The sequence below is a fragment of the Chiloscyllium plagiosum genome, unplaced genomic scaffold, assembly GCF_037043375.1.
Source record: "Chiloscyllium plagiosum isolate Xiang-an unplaced genomic scaffold, Cpla_swu_hap1 HiC_scaffold_21, whole genome shotgun sequence".
NCBI lineage: Eukaryota > Metazoa > Chordata > Chondrichthyes > Orectolobiformes > Hemiscylliidae > Chiloscyllium > Chiloscyllium plagiosum.
Window position 1 is genome coordinate 27,617,469 of NW_028270159.1, and position 20,389 is coordinate 27,637,857.

The 20,389-nt window shown below is 37.3% G+C and overlaps 1 protein-coding gene across 6 annotated transcripts in view; it reads left to right on the forward strand.

Annotated features, from left to right (window-relative positions):
* The window catches only part of dennd1a (DENN/MADD domain containing 1A), a 533,820-nt gene that overhangs the window by 482,966 nt on the left and 30,465 nt on the right, over positions 1-20,389 (forward strand). For 4 of the 6 annotated variants that reach the window (XM_087998441.1, XM_043720136.2, XM_043720139.2 and 1 more), the window contains 2 exons: positions 8,492-8,551; positions 16,262-16,350. In XM_087998441.1, coding sequence (XP_087854567.1) covers positions 8,492-8,551; positions 16,262-16,350 — 149 coding nt within the window. The remainder of the gene's footprint in view (positions 1-8,491; positions 8,552-16,261; positions 16,351-20,389) is intronic. The other 2 variants (XM_043720138.2, XM_043720140.2) reach the window with 1 other exon arrangement.

Here is a 20,389-nt window from a genome sequence, read left to right on the forward strand (position 1 = left end):
ATCGGTTGCAAATATATCTTCAGCTCACTGAGCTAAAACAAGGACCAGCAAATGGATATCTTCCCAGTTCTTGGAGTCAATCGATTGTATGTAAGCAAATTAAAGTTAAATGACAAGAAAAGAAATGAAGTGTCAAGCAAATATGATGCGGAAAAACAAATTGGGGGTTATTATCAGGAAAATGTACACAGTGTATTTCATTGGAGCCAGTCTTATTGGATCCCTTTGATATTTTTAAATTAAGCAATGGCACCTAATACAATATCACCATTCAAGCGAGGGACCACTAACATGTCCATATCACCCGCACCATGATTAGAGCCAACAACTGTTGGGCTAACCACTGACTAATCTGCTTTACTATCTCCATCAACCTGACCCCAAACTGACAGAGGCAGGAAAACCTCTGTTGCAGGAGACTCGACATTGCTGGACTCAAAGACCCTGAGAAGAAAGACTTAGTTGGGCGTCGCCTCACAGCCAACCTGATCATGACCAACCTTCCAGAGCCAGAAAATGCCTACAGGCCTTTTCCACCCTAAAAGCCACCTATCATCAGCACCTCCATGAAAATGCTTGGCGTCATGATCAAGAAACCCCAAAACTGGTTCGACGAGTACAATTGGAAGATCCAGGATCTCCTAGACCACAAATGCAAGACGTTCTTGAACTGGCAGCTCTACCAAAACTCAAGCAAGAGAAAACAAGACCAAGGTGCAAGAGAGAACCCGTGACCTAAAGAATAGATGATGAATGGAAAGAGCTCAAGAGACTTAAACTTGCCAACAACTACAATGGGGTGGGGTTCCTTCATTGTAATCAGCGTCATCTATGATGAGAGTTCCAGGGTGGTGCATGTATGGAATGAGTTGCCAGAGGCTGGTATAATTACAGCAGGACTTATACACATTAATGGTAAGGTCCTAGAGAGTGTTGCTGAACAAAGAGACCTTGGAGTGCAGGTTCATAGCTCCTTGAAAGTGGAGTCGCAGGTAGATAGGATAGTGAAGAAGGCGTTTGGTATGCTTTCCTTTATTGGTCAGAGTACTGAGTACAGGAGTTGGGAGGTCATGTTGCGGCTGTACAGGACATTGGTTAGGCCACTGTTGGAATATTGCATGCAATTCTGGTCTCCTTCCTATTGGAAAGCTGTTGTGAAACTTGAAAGGGTTCAGAAAAGATTTACAAGGATGTTGCTAGGGTTGGAGGATTTGAGCTATAGGGAGAGGCTGAACAGGCTGGGGCTGTTTTCCCTGGAGTGTCGGAGGCTGAGGGGTGACTTCCATAGAGGTTTGCAAAATTATGAGGGGTATGGATAGGATAAATAGACCAAGTCTTTTTCCTGGGGTTGGGGGATACAGAACTAAAGGGCATAGGTTTAGGGTGAGAGGGGAAAGATACAAAAGAGACATAAGGGGCAACGTTTTCACTTAGAGGGTGGTACGTGTATGGAATGTGCTGCCAGAGGAAGTGGTGGAGGCTGGTACAATTGCAACATTTAAGAGGCATTTAGATGGGTATATGAATCGGAAGGGTTTGGGTGGAAAAGGGCCGGGTGCTGGCAGGTGGGACTAGATTGGGTTGATATCTGGTCGGCATGGACGGGTTGGACCGAAGGGTCTGTTTCAATGATGTACATCTCTATGACTCTATGGTGCATGACTCTGTGTCTTGAGTCAATAAATGTCACCTTCTAACCAGCCATGGTGTGGTTAATTTTTATCCTTGAAGAACTAGAAAAATAAAGCAATTTACTGGCTGTAGAGAGGGCTTCAGATATGTTAGTCATTAGTTAGACTTGCCTTTATGTTTAGATGTTTAAATTATTTGTGTGACATGTTTATGAAAGTAAGAATTGATAACACATGAAGAAACTAGGGCACCTTGGTGAATAGAACAAGCAACTGTCTACCTGCCTAACCAGAACTACATAGGATGTGTCAATTGGAATACTAGGATTCAGTGTTAAATCAGGTACACAAATAGAGATAAATGGAGGGAAAGTTAAAAACTGGATTAAGAGGGGGACATGATTTAAGAACAATTTAAATTTCATATTTTTAAAATGTCTAACAATTAAAATTTGAAGGAAACTGACTTTACACTTTATAACATGAAATTTTCATACCAGAAAAGTTAATTTTGGCAGTCAATAATACCTATCAAAATGATACTTAGACGAGTTTAGTTCATATTTACTGTTCAAATGCCAGCAACTTTATGCATTTCACTGGTGAGGCAGGCAGATCCTGTTTTTGCAAAGCTAATACTGGAGTGACACGACCTTGATAGCAACCTTTGGATATTTGAGTTTAAGCTCATGTGTAGTTGCTGAATTTTCTGTACCATTGGCACATAAATAACTGAGTGCAGTTAATTCCAGTTATTTTGGCAAACAAGGGTCCTTTTCCTACATTGTACATCTTTGAACAAGGCTCTGCTCTCAGAACTTGTTTCGTGCATAAAAATTGGGCAAGGTTTACACTGACTTAAGTGTTTTATTCCTTAGTAAATGTGTATAGACTCTTTATTACATGTTGCCTTGTTGGGTTTTCTTTTGCATTTCAGGGATGTTTCCCCATCAGTATTTTACTTCATTATTTTCAATTTGACACACAAACGTACAGGAATCGGAAAAAAATCTATCCAACCCTAACTGCATAATCTCCTAAGAGTGGAAAACAACCAGAGGGAAAAAATACTGCTAACTCAGGAAACATACTGGAAAATTCCTCCAGCTCCTGAGGCAATCAAGCAAACTGGCAGGAGACAATAGCCTATTACTCTTTATAGCCTTTGTTAACCAGTACTTGCCTTCAATAATTGAAAATGCCTTTCTCACTTGGGAGCCTGTGACGTTTCCCCTTGAAAATCATAATGTGCGATGAGGTGAGCACAGAGTGATTTTGAACTCACTGAACAATTGAAATGAGGGATAAATTGAGGGACCTTTTGAATATGGGAGCTGCACCTTCTGAGACATTTTTGGTTGTGCCAGTCAATACATAGGGACATCCATTCATAGGCTCCTTCCACAAGTGTTTTGGACATATTCTAGGAGATCTGTTTTCAGCACCTCTGTTTTAAGTGCTGACTTCCATGCAGTCAACTGATGTGTGCACTTACCACCGCCTGAGTTTCAAATCAAAAAGAGCCAACTTGTCTTGGTGTATCTTCTACAGCAAAACTTATAAATTTTCACTATCAAGAGAAACATTGTTGCCTACCCCTATTGTTCCCCTCTGAGCAATTGCACCCTTTTCTGCCCTGTCATGTCTTAACTTTTATGCCAACCAACAGTTCTTGAAGAGCTGCCACTTCATCAGATTTTGAGTGATTGGCTTGCACACTCTGTGCAAATCTCTCCTGTACCAGTAGCTCATTAAGACCATAAGAAATAGGAACAGGAGTAGGCTGTTCAGATCTTCAAACCTGTTCCACAATTCAACATGGCTGATCTGACTGACATTCTTCCCATCCACTTTCCTTCCTTTCCCATAACCCTTGATTCTCCTACTGATTAACAATCTATCTCAGCCTTAAATATGCGCAAGGACTCTGCCCCCACAAGTCTCTATGTCAAAGAGTTTCAAAGACAACTCTCTGGAAAAATGGAAGTCTCAGTCTTAGATTAGTATCCCTTAATGCTGAGACTGTGCCCTCTGATTGTAGACTCTCATATGAGGGAAAACATTCTCTCAGCATTTGCCCCCTCAAGCCCCTTAAGAATTGTGCATGTTTCAATAGATCAGCACTCATTCTTTTAAACTCCAATGGATAGAATCCTGGTCTGTTTAATCTTTCTATAGGCAATCTCTGTATACTTGGGATCATCCCTGTGAACCTTCTCTGAGCTGTCTACAATGAAATAATATCTTTTCTTAGATAAGGAGACAGAAACTGTTTACATTACTCCAGGTAAGTTCTCAACAGCACCTTGTACAGTTGCAGTAAGATTTCCCTACTCTTATACTCCAACCCCTTGAAATAAGGGGCAACATTCTGTTTTTGTACCTGATAATCTGCCATGCTAGCTTTCCGTGTTTCGTGTACAAGTATCCCCCCCTCCCCAGACCCTTTTTGTGTTGCAGCTTTCTGCAGTAGTTCTTCATTTAAATTATACTCTGTTCTTTTGTCCCTTCCAAAATGAACAACTTCACATTTTTCCACATTATACTCCATTTGCCAACTTTTTGACCACTTACTTAACTTATCAGAATCTCTTTGTAAGTTGTTTCCATCCCTCTGGCAACCTGCTTTCCACCTGTTTTTGCTGTCTGCAAATTTGGTTGCAGTACGTTCACTTCCTTCCTCCATCATGAATATATATTGTAAACAGTTGTGGTCTCAGCATTATTTTCTGTGGAGCCCCACTGATCACAGGTAACCAACCTGAAAAAAAAACCCTTATTTGTGTCCTGCCCATGGGCCAGTTCTCTATCCTTGCCATTCTCTGTAGTACCTCCAACATAGGGCTCTTATCTTTTAACTTTAGCTTTTGTGAGGTACCTTGTTGAATGCCTTCTGGAAGTTCAAACACACATGTACTGGTTCCCTTCTATCCACTCTGGTTGAGATTTCCTCAAAAATCTCCAATAAATTAGTCAGACATGATTTCCCTTTCATGAAGCCAAGCTGACTGCTTCATTAGGTTATGGTTTTCCAGATGTTCTGCTATACTTCCTTAATAATTGATTGCAATGTTTTCTAACCGTAGATGTCAGGCTAATCACCTATTGTTACCCAGTTTTTGTTTGCCACTCTTTTTGAATACAGGTGTCACTTGGCAGTTTTCCAATCCTGTCGTACCTCTTTTAGGATCCCAGGGTACAAGTAATCAGGGTTAGGGGACTTATCTAACTTTAGTCCCATTGGTTTGTCTAATACTACTACTCTCATGATGGTAGTAGTACTTAGTTCCTCCCTGTATTCTTGAGTATTATTTGAAGGGCATTTGAAGAACCTTCCACCCTTAGATTAATAGATTTCTATGATCAAGTTTAGCACACCATACTATCTTTACCATGAGCACAATTGTGCCCATGCCAGAGAATTTGCTAAACCAGTTTTACAGGCATCATTTAGGGCTGTATTATTGCAAAGTAAATTTATGTATTGGTTCAGAGAATACCCATGTCATTTAGTAGCCAGCAACTACATTTCAAATGAATGCCAAGCATTTTCCCATGAAGTGAGGGGAAAGACTAGAGGCAGAGATCTATGTTCGACAATTGTTTTGCATTTCTAAGGGGTGCAGGTTGCAGAAGGTTAATCAGAGAGCTGTAAGTTACTTGTATTCCATGAATTGGTATTGGCTGGAAGCAAAAGAAATGTGTTGAATAACTCAAAGACCTTAAAGACATTAAAAAAAGGAACTAATAAATATAATATAGATAATTATTCTCTTCTAGCATCACTTCTCATACACATTTCCTAAAACATACATCACTGTGTATAAATCGCTAAGTCTGTTTATAGTGAATGTAAACTCTATTTCCACATTGACAGCTATGTATGTATTATTTGTTGTAATTCCTCAATATCTTAGTAGTTCTGTACTCCTAAGCAAATAATGGATGTTTCTGAACAAATTAAGCTTCAAGTCTAAATTTCTTCTGACTGTTGCACTGACAGGCATAATGAAGTAAAACCCAAGGCAGATCTATAACATATAGCTGAACTTAATTTTCATTGTTTCGGAAGTCTGAATGATCTTAAATAAGTCTTGACTTTTGTTTTATTATAACACACTTGGCTGAATCTCTTTGCTATTAGGGCTGTTATTTGGCACTACTGCAGTGACCGTGATGCATAGGCTGAGGCAGATTACTAATAAACCCTTTCAAGCATCACTAAGAATAGACTTTTTTTTCTTCAGGTTTTATTGGTAAGCTGCTCATTGTAACAATTAATTAAAATGTTGCTTGAAATATATGACATGGTATCATTTCTGTCACGTAAATGAAATAAATGATTCTTTGCATATTCCTAATACTGAGTTTAGAAACCAGAAAAAAAGCCTACAGAATCACAGAGCCTCAGGACATTTGAAAAGACGGAACTAAGGAAAAAATCTTATTAGCAATTTTATATCCAAAATATAGCTTTGTCCTCGAAGGATTTTATTAAATCCAGATGAAATCTGACCCTGTGCAGTTTGTGGATGAAGTCCCAAAGCATTGCTGGGGGGTAAATAAATCTCAAACCATTCTTCCAGTAAACTTATGCTTCATTTCCTGCGAAGCTAAATGACTGTGTGAAAATTGTATTTCCACCTGTTTTTTAAAAAAGCTCTCTGGATTGCTACTAGCAGAGAAGGTTAACTAATATTTGGGAGCAGTGAAGGACACCGTACTCTTTGAGAAATTTAAAACTAGACATTCTCAGGAAGAACGGTCTCATCCCTTCCCTCAGTTAATCATTTATTCTTCAGATCATCTTCGATTCTATTTTGTGGTTATTTTGAAATTAAATTTTGATTTTTTTTTCAACTTCAAATGGTTTGTTTTTAGTCAGTTATTTAGAAAAGACATTGGGTTAAAGAATTTGCTTTTAAAAAGTCATGATTCAACCTAGTGAATGATAATTATATTGGGAAAATGTACAATTGGTCACAGTATGAATTGGAATTTAATGATCGCTTATTGTGATAGTCAAGTGTTCATTGCGAAAGTTTATATTTTATTGATATTGTTTTTAAATTTTCCAATAGAAAACTCTTGTGTGTCTGGGTATAGCAGTCATATTTGCATTTCAAATACAGTAACTTCAAGCAAACTGCTTAATTAGTGACTCTTTAATGGTATTAGCTGGAAGACAAATGTTGGCCTGGATATTAGGAAAGGTTCCCATTGTATCATTAGTTGTTACCAATGCACCCCCCTCCAGTATTATCTAGTGTATCAGTAGGGCTATTGAGGTCAAACTCCAATAGTGTAAGGTTCTACATCTATCTTACCAGTGCCCAAATTTTCATTGACTGAAGATGCAGCATAACTTGAAAATTAAGTCAGTGATTTGACACTCAAAGTGTGAAGTCACACTGTGTTAAAATGCATACCTGGTGTGAAGCTATATTTTCGAAGTTTTTAATTAGCCCTACAGACCAACTGATGACTTTCTTTAAACTTGAATCATTCAGTCTGTACACACTAAAAATGAGCTGCATGGAATCTGAAAGTTGACCTTCTACTTTTAGCACGAACCTGAGTTAAACCTGCTTTTTAACATTTATGTTGTTGACTTTATCATGACAAATCAGGGAAAAGACACTTGAAATTTGGAAGCTGCTAAACGTGAAAAATATTTTGGAAGACATGAAAAGAAATGGGTTAAGTGTGTCCATATTGAAGAGTAACCAGGGATAAAAGTGGAGAGGAAAGAGAAAAATGATTGCGAAATTTATGTGATTAGGAGCATTGACCCATGCTGCCTTTGTGAAGATGGAGATAGTGCAATTCTTGCATTGTCCATAGAAAGACTACAAGACATAGAAGCAGAAGTAGACCATTCAGCCCATCAGGTATTTTCCGCCTTTCGATAAGATCATGGCTGATCGGACATTCAATAACTCCTCTCTCCAGTTTTACACCCCATGGGTCTTGATTCCCTAAATGACTTAACATCTGTCTTAGTCTTGAGAATACTCAATGGTAAAACGCTGAGGCATGTAAACAGGTTCACATTTTATGGGAAGACTACATTTCTTGATGGAAAACTTTCTGCTTGCCCCCAAAGGAATGGTCACCTAACACAAACACACAGTCAACTTGTCTGGCCAACCTTGAGTGAACTCACAAATGAGGAAACAATACAAAACACAATATACTCAAAATACATTTAAGGAGAGCTTTTCAATTTCATTAATTTTAATAAGGAAAGCCAGCATGTTCTATTATAGCGCCAAGCTTCTCTCATTTGAATATTGGATGTCATCTCCAACATAGCGACATTACAATTGACAAACCAGGTTATGAGTATCATAGAGAGAGAACAAAATCCAAATAAATTCAGTTCATTTCAATCTTTATTCGCACAGACCTAAATGGATTTAAGTCATAATGTCTGCCAGAGCTACTTAATTTGAGTACTGTACTCGTGATTTGAATAAAAATAATTGTGAAGCTCTGCAGCTTTACATGGAAGTGACATGTCTTACAAAATTATGTATATGTATGTAAGACTTTTTGCTGTGGGTTTTGACTGTTAGGTTCTTTATTCTTTTCTCATGCTTCATAATTAAAAATAATGCTTTTGCGAAAGTTGGTACAGGATAAATTATTTAAAAATATGTAAAAGTTTGTTATAGCCAGAGCCCATTATGTCAGATCAAGTTCTTGATATGAATACACATATCTGGCATAATGAACTCACAACATGTGCAAATTTCTATGCTTGTGTTATTTTATAAGTTGCTTGCTATGTTTGTTTTTATTTTAATTGAATTGAAGGATGCTTCTGTTCTGATGTTTAAGTTTCCACTTTGATACAGCCTGAGAGAGTCCCTCCACCTCGCCCACCACCTCCAAAGATAAACAGTGCTACTTTGCCCGTGAGTAGACAGAAGCTGTGTGTCTCCTTAATTACATTTAACACCATCTATGTTGCTTTGCTGATTACTTACCCTTTTCTTCAGTTTGTGCTATCTGGTCCTATAGCCAGGGATTGGATCTTATTCAGTTTTCTCTCAGACAGGTGTGAACTTTGCTTGATTCTTCATCTATTTCCTAATTCTTCTTATGTATGATGATTTAGTTATAATTGGCATTAGGTTAAAGCTGTGGCAAAAATGTTGCGCATTTACGTTTTCATAGGAATCCTGGGTAACACCACTAGAACGCTAATGTCTGGATATAGGTTTTAACCTCAACTGCATGCTTAGATTTGGCACTTTCGTTTGTACACGGAAAACATGCATGTAATACCAGCTCAGAGGTGGTCTAACCTTTTCACTAAGTACATATTTGTTCTTTAACTTTCAATATTTAGACAGTGTGCTGTGCTCTTAAAGGGCTCCAAGCTGCAATATGCATGTGGCACATTTCAAGGGGCATTTTCTGGGCATATTCTTTGCAAGTGTTCTATGATATTTTCAGATTTCTCAATGTTCAGAATTTTGGAAAGCTCATTCTGTAACCTGACCATTCTGTAACCTGACAGAAGTGAATGGTGCAACCTCAGATGACCATGTTGAAAATTTGCAGTTGATATTGGTGAAGTAGTACATGACTTTTCAAACATAGTGCACTGTCTCAGAATGCCAGGACAAATATTGGCAGCCATGATTCTTCCACTCAAAGAGCTCCCTATATCAGTATTATTGGACAGTGGAGGTTAAATTATTCTTCACAGAAAGAAAGGAATGTCATGTTGGTAGAGAATGGTGTAAGTAGAGGTTTGGGAGCAGGTCATCTGTCAGTTTCTCAACTATAGAATGGCACACAATCAAATGAGTAAGAAATATAGAAATTATCTGACCCCAAAAAATAGCGTTTATCAGCTCGCGGGAATTGTAAATGGGAAACTTGTGTACTGTTACACAATTTAAATGATGGATGCAACACGTAAATTTAAGGAAACACTGTTCATTTCAATGCTTCCTCTTAATTGTCTTCATGAATGTTTTATGATTTATTATTTGGATCCCAAAAATCAGCATTACTCAAATATAATTCCAACGTCATTTGAACCATTCAGATGCATAACCAAAAGCCAGTATTCTAAGTGGAATTTAAAAAAAAGACAATCATGTCAATAATGTATCAGCAATTTTAATATTGATTTTGTATTTAATGTAATAACCTGCTTTAGAATAATATTGCCTTTGAGAATCATTTAAGAAGTGTGTGATACTTAGCTTAGAAGTCACAAGTAATGCACACAATTTCTGCAGACCCATTAGCTGTAGCAATAGGGAACCAAGCGTAATAGCTGACTGGGATGGGGACATGTTTGACCTTCTGCCCTGGACTCTGCAGTTTGCTGCTAATCCAAAGAACCAAAAGGATGGTTGCACAAATATTAGCTGAGATTTGATTTGAAAAGAAAAGCCAAACCAAAATACCATCAATTAAAGAGAAATTAATGGACACTGTTCTCAGTATAAGAGGCATCATTATCATTGATATTTTTACTGTTTGCTCTAGTCCCTTAGCCAGCATTGTATCTTCACAATCTGCCAAACCTAATCATCATATCGCAACAAAGCAAAGACTATTCTTCTGCCCTGCCATTGCATCACATAAGAAACATTACAATTATTGCATATGATATGAGGGTTGGAATCCATGGCTGCAACACAGATACAGTACCATTTGTGGCAAGGTTGGTTTCAAACAAGTACAGGGGAACCTCAATTATCCAAAGGACACGGATGAAGAGTATTCATTCAGTTAATCGCATTCCAGATAATCAAATGCCGGATAACACAGTTTAGCCAATCAGCGGGACCTTGCGATCTTGCTGGATAATCTGGTATTCAGATAATCAAGGTTCCATTGTATACAATTCTATCTTTGTGTGTTATGTCAGCAGGCCTGAAAATTGAAACTATGTACAGTTTTGATGGGCCTCTGACTTACGGTGAGAAGAATGCAAGTTTGGTTTTATTTAATACATTTAAATCCATTACTTAAATGTAACAGATTAACTCTTGGTAGTGCCACCAGAAATAGCTGACTACTTCACTGTATCCAGATCTTGCCATTTTCTTTATTTCTAGTTCAGCATTTGTCTGTGTGTCATGTCTCCAATTAATAACTGCTGTTGCACACGCACTTTTACCAAATGCGAGAGAGATACTGAGTGTCGGTATAAGCTTAAACAAGATGTGTGGCTTACCCAGACAAAAAAGTTTGAATTTCAAGGTTGAAACACAGTCCACATTGATGTGAACATTGCATTCACTTTTCTTCCTTCAGCTTGACTACTGTGAGCATCAAGAGTTAATCAGTTATGCCTATAATTTTATAATTCATCAGATATAACTGATTTGGAATATAGTTTCTGTTACCAAAAACACCTAAAATTTACTTTGCTTTGTCAAAATGAGGACAGGGTGTAGAAATTTAATACCTGTTATGGTTGTTAATTAATTATAAATTTATCATTCAGCGCTTAATACTGTGCGTGCAGTAACCCTCCAGTGACATTTCAGGAACAGTTAGAGTGAATTCTCTTCCTCCTTAGTTCCATCCAGGTTTTGCTAATATGTTTCCTTTTTAGAAGTAAATTTCATTTGCATTTTTGAATTTTTTTTTAAATTCCTATTGTATCTTATCAGCATTTAAAGATTCCACTGAATATATCAAATCCCAGCTGACCATGGTGTGTTACTTAGTTTACATTACTTGTCAAAAAGGACTCATTGTTCATTGATGCTGCCAGCATTTTACATTTACAGGGTTTGCATAATCTTGACATAAACCAGTGAAGTATAGTGCTATACTATATGGTGCAACGCCCTGCACAAGCTAAACAATTAACATCACATTTTACCAAACTATATTTATCATATTTCAGATAAAAAGGTTGGTGCCTTGTGATTATGGATTTAGTAATTGTCCAGCTGTAGTTAATCACCACTGTTTTACCCTGCGTAAGTACAAATTCATTTATGAAAGTGGCACATTATTATGTTGTTGCATGCATTGTAGAGCTGCTGTTTTGAACATAAGCTTGAATTTTATGTTTAATGATTAAATGTGAGCAGTTGGGTCTAAAGCAAATTCAGCTTTGCCCAGTTGGATTTGTCAGGTTCAGAACACTAGGGAATCTTTTTTTTGACTTTCCACTGAAGTCCCTTTAGGCTATGGCTCCAATCCTTTTCTGCATTTCTCCCCAGATATATCTAGTGTTGCTGACACTAGTGGGGTAATCGCTGGCTTTTCAAAGCTCTGGCGGAAAGGTGAAAGTATTAGCAGCACGATGACAGGCAAGCTTCACGCATCACCTTCCAACTCGAGCTTAATTAAACAGCCTTTTTTCTTTTTTCCCTTCTTCGTTCTATCATCCCTAATGAAGCAGTCTTTTCCATCGATCCTGCTGATTGCCAGGCCTCTCCTTTTGTTTGTTGGCACTGAGCCATTCAGCTGCGGTCTGACAGCTCAGCTCTGCTAATTAGCTCTGTTGTTCTTTTCCCCCATGTTTCTCCCTGTTGCAAGTTCAGGCAAACTTGCCACAAACTTAATCCTTCTGTTCCTACCAACGGGTTCACATGCTTAAGCTGTCTCCATTGTGCAGAAGGGCAGCTTTGTCTGGGGCCTGGCCCCCTCCTCAGCAAGTTCACAGACTGACCTTTCCTAACCTCTTACTTCAGTATCACTGGCTACACTGAGGTCATGGTTTGAACACCAACCCCCCTCACTGCTAAACTTTTGTTGTATTCTACAGAGAGTTAAATCCGTGAATGCTTCATTTAATTTCTTTTGTTGTTTCTTTTTAAATTGGGGAACATTAGTGTAGAATTGGACTTTTTCTGCAAATTGATTGAATATTGCTCACATATCTTTTGCATATAAGGTGAATGTTAAAAGTGCTAATGTAAATATCCTAAAACTATTGCTTGATGAAATTTGTAATTTCATAGATTGTCTATGATTTTACATTTCTAGCCTTAAATGGAAATGGTCAATGTAGCCAACATTCAGATCAGTAAATTTGAAACCCCTTTGGACTTTTAGGTTCCTTGCACTTATTTTAAATAATTTCCCAAGTTCCTAATACAGCAATTCCCAAAAGTAACATCTGTGGAATCTTTACTTCTTCACGTTGAGCTCATTAATCAGAAGTTGCTCTTTAATGGTTTTAAACCAGCTGCAATAGGTTATATGGAAAAAAAAGACTTAAGTGAAACTACTTAATATATTTAAAAACTGACATTACTTTACATTTTGTGTCTCTGTCACCCTCTTACTATCTGTTCTAATTCCTAAACTGAAACTAGTTAAGGGCATCTGGTAGACAAAACAGCAAGTGAACAAAATGAGCCACAAAAGAAGCCAGCAACACAGCATCTTCACACCACTGTGATTGTGAAGTCATGTTCCAGCAAGGCTCATGAGTGGGAGGTACCACCTTGGAGGGGGGAGGGATAAAAACAATGCGTACCCTTTTGAATAGCGCAGTGCCACTGGTTTGAGACATTGTAAAAGAAGCAGCTGGTTGAATCCTGGATATTTGAACACTTATGTGAAAAGACTGAAGCACATGGGGTGGTGGGGGTGAGATGTGGGGGGGTGGGTAGGAGGAGTGGGGAAGACGGTAAGAATAAAAGAGGCATGCTCCTGTAACGCCATTTTCAGAATTACTTGAATCATCATTTAAAGTATATGATATGTATTTTATAGACTGCTATAGTACTAAACATTGTTTTTTTTTTGCAATGTCTTTGCATTTTTGGCAATTTGGATGATATTCCTGAATGTGTTTCAGCCCAGCAGCACCACATGCTACTTATTAGCTTTTCTTAATTGTCTTTAAATAGCAACTGTATTAGGTGATAACATCCAAAAATATTGGTTCTAAGACTTTTATGCTATGATATCACCTATTTAAAGCTGTTCTGTGTTTCAGCTGAATCTAAATCAGATTTGTGTTTTCTCTCTGTTTTGTGGCACTCTTAGCCCGTGCATAAGCTTCTGCTCATTGAGAAATAAGGCTTTGTATTGATAGACTATAATGGGTGTATGTATTTCATCATCCAAAATACAGATGACTGTAAATGTAGTGTTTGCTTTTTAGTAATTGATTTCATCCCTAGTGCGACATCAACTTTCCAAATGTGAAGCCCTTTTTTGTCATGTGCTGAAAAAAACAGCTAATTTTGGTAGTCACAATAAGGACTTGCTTGGGGACAAACACGTGGCACCTTTCAACATGTGATTGTTCTGGTGCTGAGAGGCAGCTGGTCCCCTGTATTTCTATTTCCTGTATATGGCTCTCCCTCTTGATTCTGGCATTTCTTAATCAGATGCTTCCTGAAACACAGGAGTGGAAATGGAGAATAGAGAAAATCACATTGAGAAGGATGACGGAGGATGAGAGGAAGCAGCCAACAGGGAACCTGAAGCAGGGGCAAGCAACCCAGTGAATCAAATATATGCAGAACCTCAGTGCATTCCCTTACATTGTGTATATTTATGCTCTCATATAAGTGTTTGGGTTCAAGACAGGCCGGCACAAAGAGAAGGCATGGTCAAAAACTGTCTTCAGGTTTATATAATAAATTGTTCTAAAGAAGCCTATTTATGCCAACTACTACTGTACATGGTAACTAAAGATATACCAGACTCTAATCTTACTGTTAGATTCTTGAAAAACTATTCTCCATGTGTGCATTCATCAATCTGTCACACCTAACTACCACCTACACAGTCTGCTATTTATGCCCAATAGGGGAACAGCTCTGTGACATCATTACAAGCTTGCTACAAGGTCCTCAAGCCCTTTCACAACTCCCCCTTACTCTCACATTTTCAGATATCGTATATTGTAGAACTTACCAGCCACATGGGATGTATTTCTTGGCTGCTGTCTGACTGTATAGGAAATTCTACAATTGCTGTCTCTAGACATGGATGATAGCAACATTTATTGCTTATTCCTGCTTGTTCCAAAGAGCATTAAGACAATTGTATTGTGGTGCTGAAATCACATGAAGGCCAGACCATGCAGAGATGGTAGGTCCCTCGAATAAAACAAAGAACTGTGGATGCCGGAGATCTGAAACACACAAAAACAGAAATTGCCGGAAAAACTCAGCAGGTCTGGTAGCACCTAAGGAGAGAAAACAGTTAACCTTTTGAATGTAATGACCTTTCTTTAGAACATTACAGTTCTTAAGAAGCCTAAATAAAACTTTATATTTTATCTACCAAAGAAGTTCAATATGGTCTGCAGTGAGAATATCAGTAAACATACCACTATACAAGCATGTAAACTGCTGTTATTGGAATGCTAAGAACTGTCAACCCTCCCAGTTTCCATCACACTACCAACAGAAGCTGTTTGGCATGGAAAGTTTCACCAAACCTGGTGGCTGGTAGGAATACAAAAGGTGTGAAACAGGCATTCTTGGTATGATATATTGATTCTGTATTTATTATCTCAACCATCTATAATGGTTTACTCTATACTGAACTTTGAAAAATATTTTTTCAGTGTGATGCTGGATTCTTCAGTATTACTGTCTCATGGGAGGCTTTGAGAATCACCTGAGTACTTCCACTGACAACTGAGAATCCATTACAATCAAGGTGTCTGTGGTTTGAGAGAATCAATACCCTGGACTGAATTAATGTCTAATCCAACCTCAGACTTCAGGTGTTGCACAGAAAGTATGACATCGTCCAAACCTGTTGCTCGTATTTGACTCTCATTCCCTGCTGCCTGCACATTCATTTTGAACTTATAAATGTGTAGTTTTTTAGCATTCTCACAGCATGGTGAGCTGCACAAATTGACAGCTTTAATTCTTCCCATTCCGAATGCTCACAGATTTCCCTTAGCATGTTACAAACTACATTAAACATACTTGTTGTTCTGTCTTTCTGAGCATCTTGCTTTTGTTTCAGGTTTGTGTCCTTAATTTATTAATCTGTTCAGTTCAGATTGTCAGTATCTCTTGCGATGTACAGTACATTTCATAAAAATAAGCATCTGGTTGACTTTCTTTAGGGACATGTTTAATGAATAATGTCAGGAGAAGGCCTTATTCATCCATGGATGGTATCTTTGTTGAGTAGCTGATAGTTGATTGAACAGTGTTTTCATGAACTCCTCTGATTAATTCAAGACAGACATTTGATGACCTAATAGCAGCTATTATTTGGTAGCAGGCTTCCAAAGCTTAAGTAGGTTTTGTTTTAAGAAAAATGTGAAACAGAATTTTTTTCTTCAATCCATTAGGTTACAGCAGTGTCATTGTCACACTCCTCCCGGGTTTGACATAGATTAATGCCTCATGATTTTGTACAGAGTCTCTACTTGGTTGACCAGGGTATCCTTTATTCTGAATGGCAAGTTTGAATCAGAGGATGTTGACAAACTAAATCTGAAGTGATAACAAGCTCTCTGTTTGGGTTTCTTCCATATCTGCTTGGCCTGTTCTGCATACATGTATTTAACTATTACTTGAAAATTTTAGTCTGTGCATTTCATTCTTCAACTTCTGGATAGCTAGAATCGATTTTTTTCAGGACACTGTCTGCAATAATGTTTTAATACTGACAAGTTTTGTTCTAATACAAATCTGTGTAAACAGGCACGTCCTCCAAGACCACCAGTTAAGAAACCAAGAGGTAATGCACTGCCAGTAGAGGCTCGAATATCCTCCATTTCAAGTCCAGAGCAGTAAGTATTAGCTGCTAGCTTTACCAGTTAAAAGTTAACATAAGAAACTAAACATATATAACCATGCTTACAGTTAACCCTTCAAACTTTCTCAATTTGCAGCTAATTATAGGCAGCAAGCTTAGCATATTGTCCCCACATTTACGATGTTGAATTATTTTATTCTTGCCTGAACTAAATTGTCAGGTAACATATGGTATGTGTACAAGTGATTTATTGTGTAACTTAAGTTAATGTTTTTCATGTTACATTATACAAAGAGTTGCTAGACAAGTAATATACGTAAAAGTAAATCTGATGTGTTAACCTTGGCAAAACAGAAATATTCTTCACTTACAACTTTTCAGGTTTTAAAATCTTTACACATCTATAATATCTCTATTATGATTAATTTCCATATTTGCCTGCTCTCATATCTCTATGATATTTTGCAATAGCAACATGTCAAATTGTCTTAACTTGACAATGTTAACTCGGTAACTAAGTTCAAGGGGTCTCTCACATCAGTTAAAAAGAACCTCTGCTTTGGTTTTGATAAAATATTGGCACTAGATTGTCACTTTTCTACTTGGGCAATGTGATCTATCATTAAACATAAACGTATGTCCAATCCATTCTATATTCCATTGTTGGTGAATGAAACAAGCTGGCATATATTTGGCTTTATGTTGTTATTAGTAATGAATTTTAAGAAACAGAAAAAAAAGATGCTGCCATCGAGGAATATAAAAAAATTAACATGCTTCAGACTGGGCTGTGAGTCAGGGTAGAACAACAAGCAGAATTGTACATTTGAAGTTGGGATGACTAATTCCCTAGAGTTTGGTGCAATTTGAACTGGGTCAATCCTTAAGGTGTTAATAATCTTAAACATAGAGTGAAATATTACCTCTTTTAAATATATCCCAGTATTGTTTTTGTGCCACCAAAATGTGACAGGCAAATGTCTGTACTTTTTGGTGAAGAAACTTAAGTATCATTTGGAAAGAAATTCTCAAATATGTATAGCTATTGTCTAACAGACGATATTAACTTATCCAAGTTTTTTGCAACTTTATGTGGAACAGAGTGCTGCTTTGTTGCTCATAAAACTGCCAATGTTTGCCGTCATTACTGAAAGTGACAACAACTTCTGGAGATTGCACATGCATAGAATAGTATGACAATCTAGAAGTAGTTGTCAGTGATTTCAAGCTTCTCCAGAGACTTCTCACCTCTCCCCAACCCCCAAATTGAAAACAGGCTATTCATTGGAATTGCTGATTTTTCTGTTGCTCTCCTGTTTGAAAAAATCCCTTAAAAATAGATGAATAAACTCTAAATTGATTTTTTATGGTAAAATTAACTTCGTAATCAGTGCTGAATGGACTTGAAAAGCTAATCTTCTAAATGTTCATTATCAGACTTTTCTGGAAATAAACTTAGATTTTGTTTAAAATGTAATTTTTAATCCTTATTTAAGCCTAACCCTATCTCAATCCGTTCATAATTATTTCAGTACTTAACTTCCTGGTTTTCTTCAAGTGTGCGCGTGCAAGTGTTTCAATTTGGTTGGCTGCCTGCCATTTTGCTGACGACATAGCCGCTGCTTGACAATGAGCATGACTTAGAGCAGATTTAAATTTCCCTGGAGGAAGGAGTAAACCACATTACAGAGAACACTTTGGGCAGCGTTTTTTGAGTCATGCTTCACTACTGTTGAATTTCTAAGCTATTGCTTGGTAAAGTATTCTCAGTTTCAAGTATTCTTTATCACCAAGTACTCACAGACGCAAAATAAAATTGTGCGTGGTGCAGAAATTTATTGATTTTGCAGAACAAAGGCTATGGTTATATTAAAGGGATTAAGTATCATGGAATTGTTTTCCCCAGAGCAAAAATAAATTTGATAAAGCTGTTTAAAATTATGTTGAGCTGAGCAAGGAAGTCCAAGGTGCTTCACAGTATCTCTGATTGATTCAAAAATATCTAAAATCAGGAGAAGTTTTCCAATCCAGAAGGATCATAAACTACAAAACACAGAAGGAAGACAATTTACAAAGGAACCAAAACCAACTTGAGGAAGAAGAAAAATAATTTTTAAAATTGTCAATCCACCTGTTCAGATATGATATGACACACCTGTAGGGGAAGTGGGGCTTGAAGCTAGAATGTCAGAACTAGATATAGGAACACAACCACACTGCCAAAGACACCCTGGGTGGTACTTTACAGATCAATAAAATCTCTGTACAGAAGGGCAATGGAAGCAGATTCTGTTGTAAAATTAAAGTGGGCATTTGATATTTGCGGAAGGGCAAATATTTGACTGGACTGTACATAGGAATAGAATTAATTGGATGGCTGTTTCAAAGAACCAGTGTAGTTGCATTGAGCAAGATGGCCTGCTTCTGTGCTGTATCATTCTCTGATTTAATGTGTGCATGTGTATAATATATATAAAATAGAAATGTAGTTTTGAGGGCTCTTGTGGACAGTGGTAGTTTCTCTACCTGTGTTCGTTTTAGGGTCACCTTGTTTGAAATTGGCCAGTTGCTGTTTCCTTCACATGATAAGTAAATGTAAGAGGCGAGAAATATATCTGCACGGTTGTGAGTTAGAAAATGGAAGATGAATCAATGATTGTAAGAAACTCATACATCTAAACCAATCAGTGTGTAATACAAATGAAATGTTGAGACCTAGGGCAGCATGACAATTTATTTTACAAAATGCATTTATTTTTGTAAAACTGTGATTCTGTATCATGTCTGATCATTTTATTTGAGGTTTTAATGCTTAGATTTATTTAGTGCACAATTGTACTTTTGGTGTTTGAAGCTAGGTAATGTGTCAGGTTAGACCATAATTCAGCAATAGATTTTTACTTGTTATCTTGTGTTGTCGCCATCCTGGTGGCTTTATGTTTTGATCATTGCAGCAGTAAGCCATGACAATGTAGACTTGTTCTTCTGAAGCACCATTGATATGTATGAATTTAGACAGAGGATTGGACAAGACTGACAAACTGAAACCTTTATCTCTATTAACACATTTTGCACATGAAATAAACTCACTTCTCATTAAACACAAACTGTGGCAGATACAGATGACCTGAGAAAGAAATGTAGCCCGATACAGAAGAAATGAGTAATAAACATGTTTCAGATTATTGGCTATAATGCTTGCACATTTATTAACTCATTTTTAATATAAATTTCAGTTAAAAAGCTGTCAAACAAAATAGAATTCTGAATGGAGTTCCCTTCTATTGAAAGGTGTGGTTTTATACCTGTGGTGGACAGACTATGTGGGAAGGCACTATACAGAGTTGAATAGCTTTCCTGTGGAAAATAGGCTAAACAAGTTTCTCTTTGGATGTTCCAATAGTCATTTGTGAAGCCCTGAGTGCAGAGCACTGACCTGATGACCTCATTGAGGAATGGAAATGTAGCACAAAAGTATAAAGGAAGAAAATAATTCTCACATTTGTTAAGATGAAACTGGTGATACATTTCACCCATATTTTTAAATGTTTGTTTTAATGTTATAATATTGTAACCCAGATAAAATTGTCCAGTTTGTTCAGGTTTTCAATGTCAAGATCTTAATTCATTTTCCAGTGTCTACCTTCTCCATCATCATAAATCTTAATTTCAGCTAAGAAAATCAACACAAGAGTTTAAATCTTTTGAGTACAAAGTTTCCTTTCCAGAATATACATGTACATTATATTGCACTCTCATCAATCCTTGGATATTTTAATTCTGAATATTGTTGAATGGATAGTCAATTTGGAGAAATCCAAAAATAATGACCATTCTTGCTGTACATTGTAATCACTTTAATACATTTTTCAAAAAACACACTTGTATGGAACTCTCACCAAACCCAAAGTTTTCTTGTAACTTCAGCTTGCAGAAGTTGCAAATTAGGCGAACATTTATTCTAGGATTAGCTGGCCCTTTCGTGATTCCAATCATGTAATGCTTCATTTCTGTTATGTAACTTTATTGCCTCCTTGTGGAATAAGGTAAGCACTGCGATACAGAATAGCTCT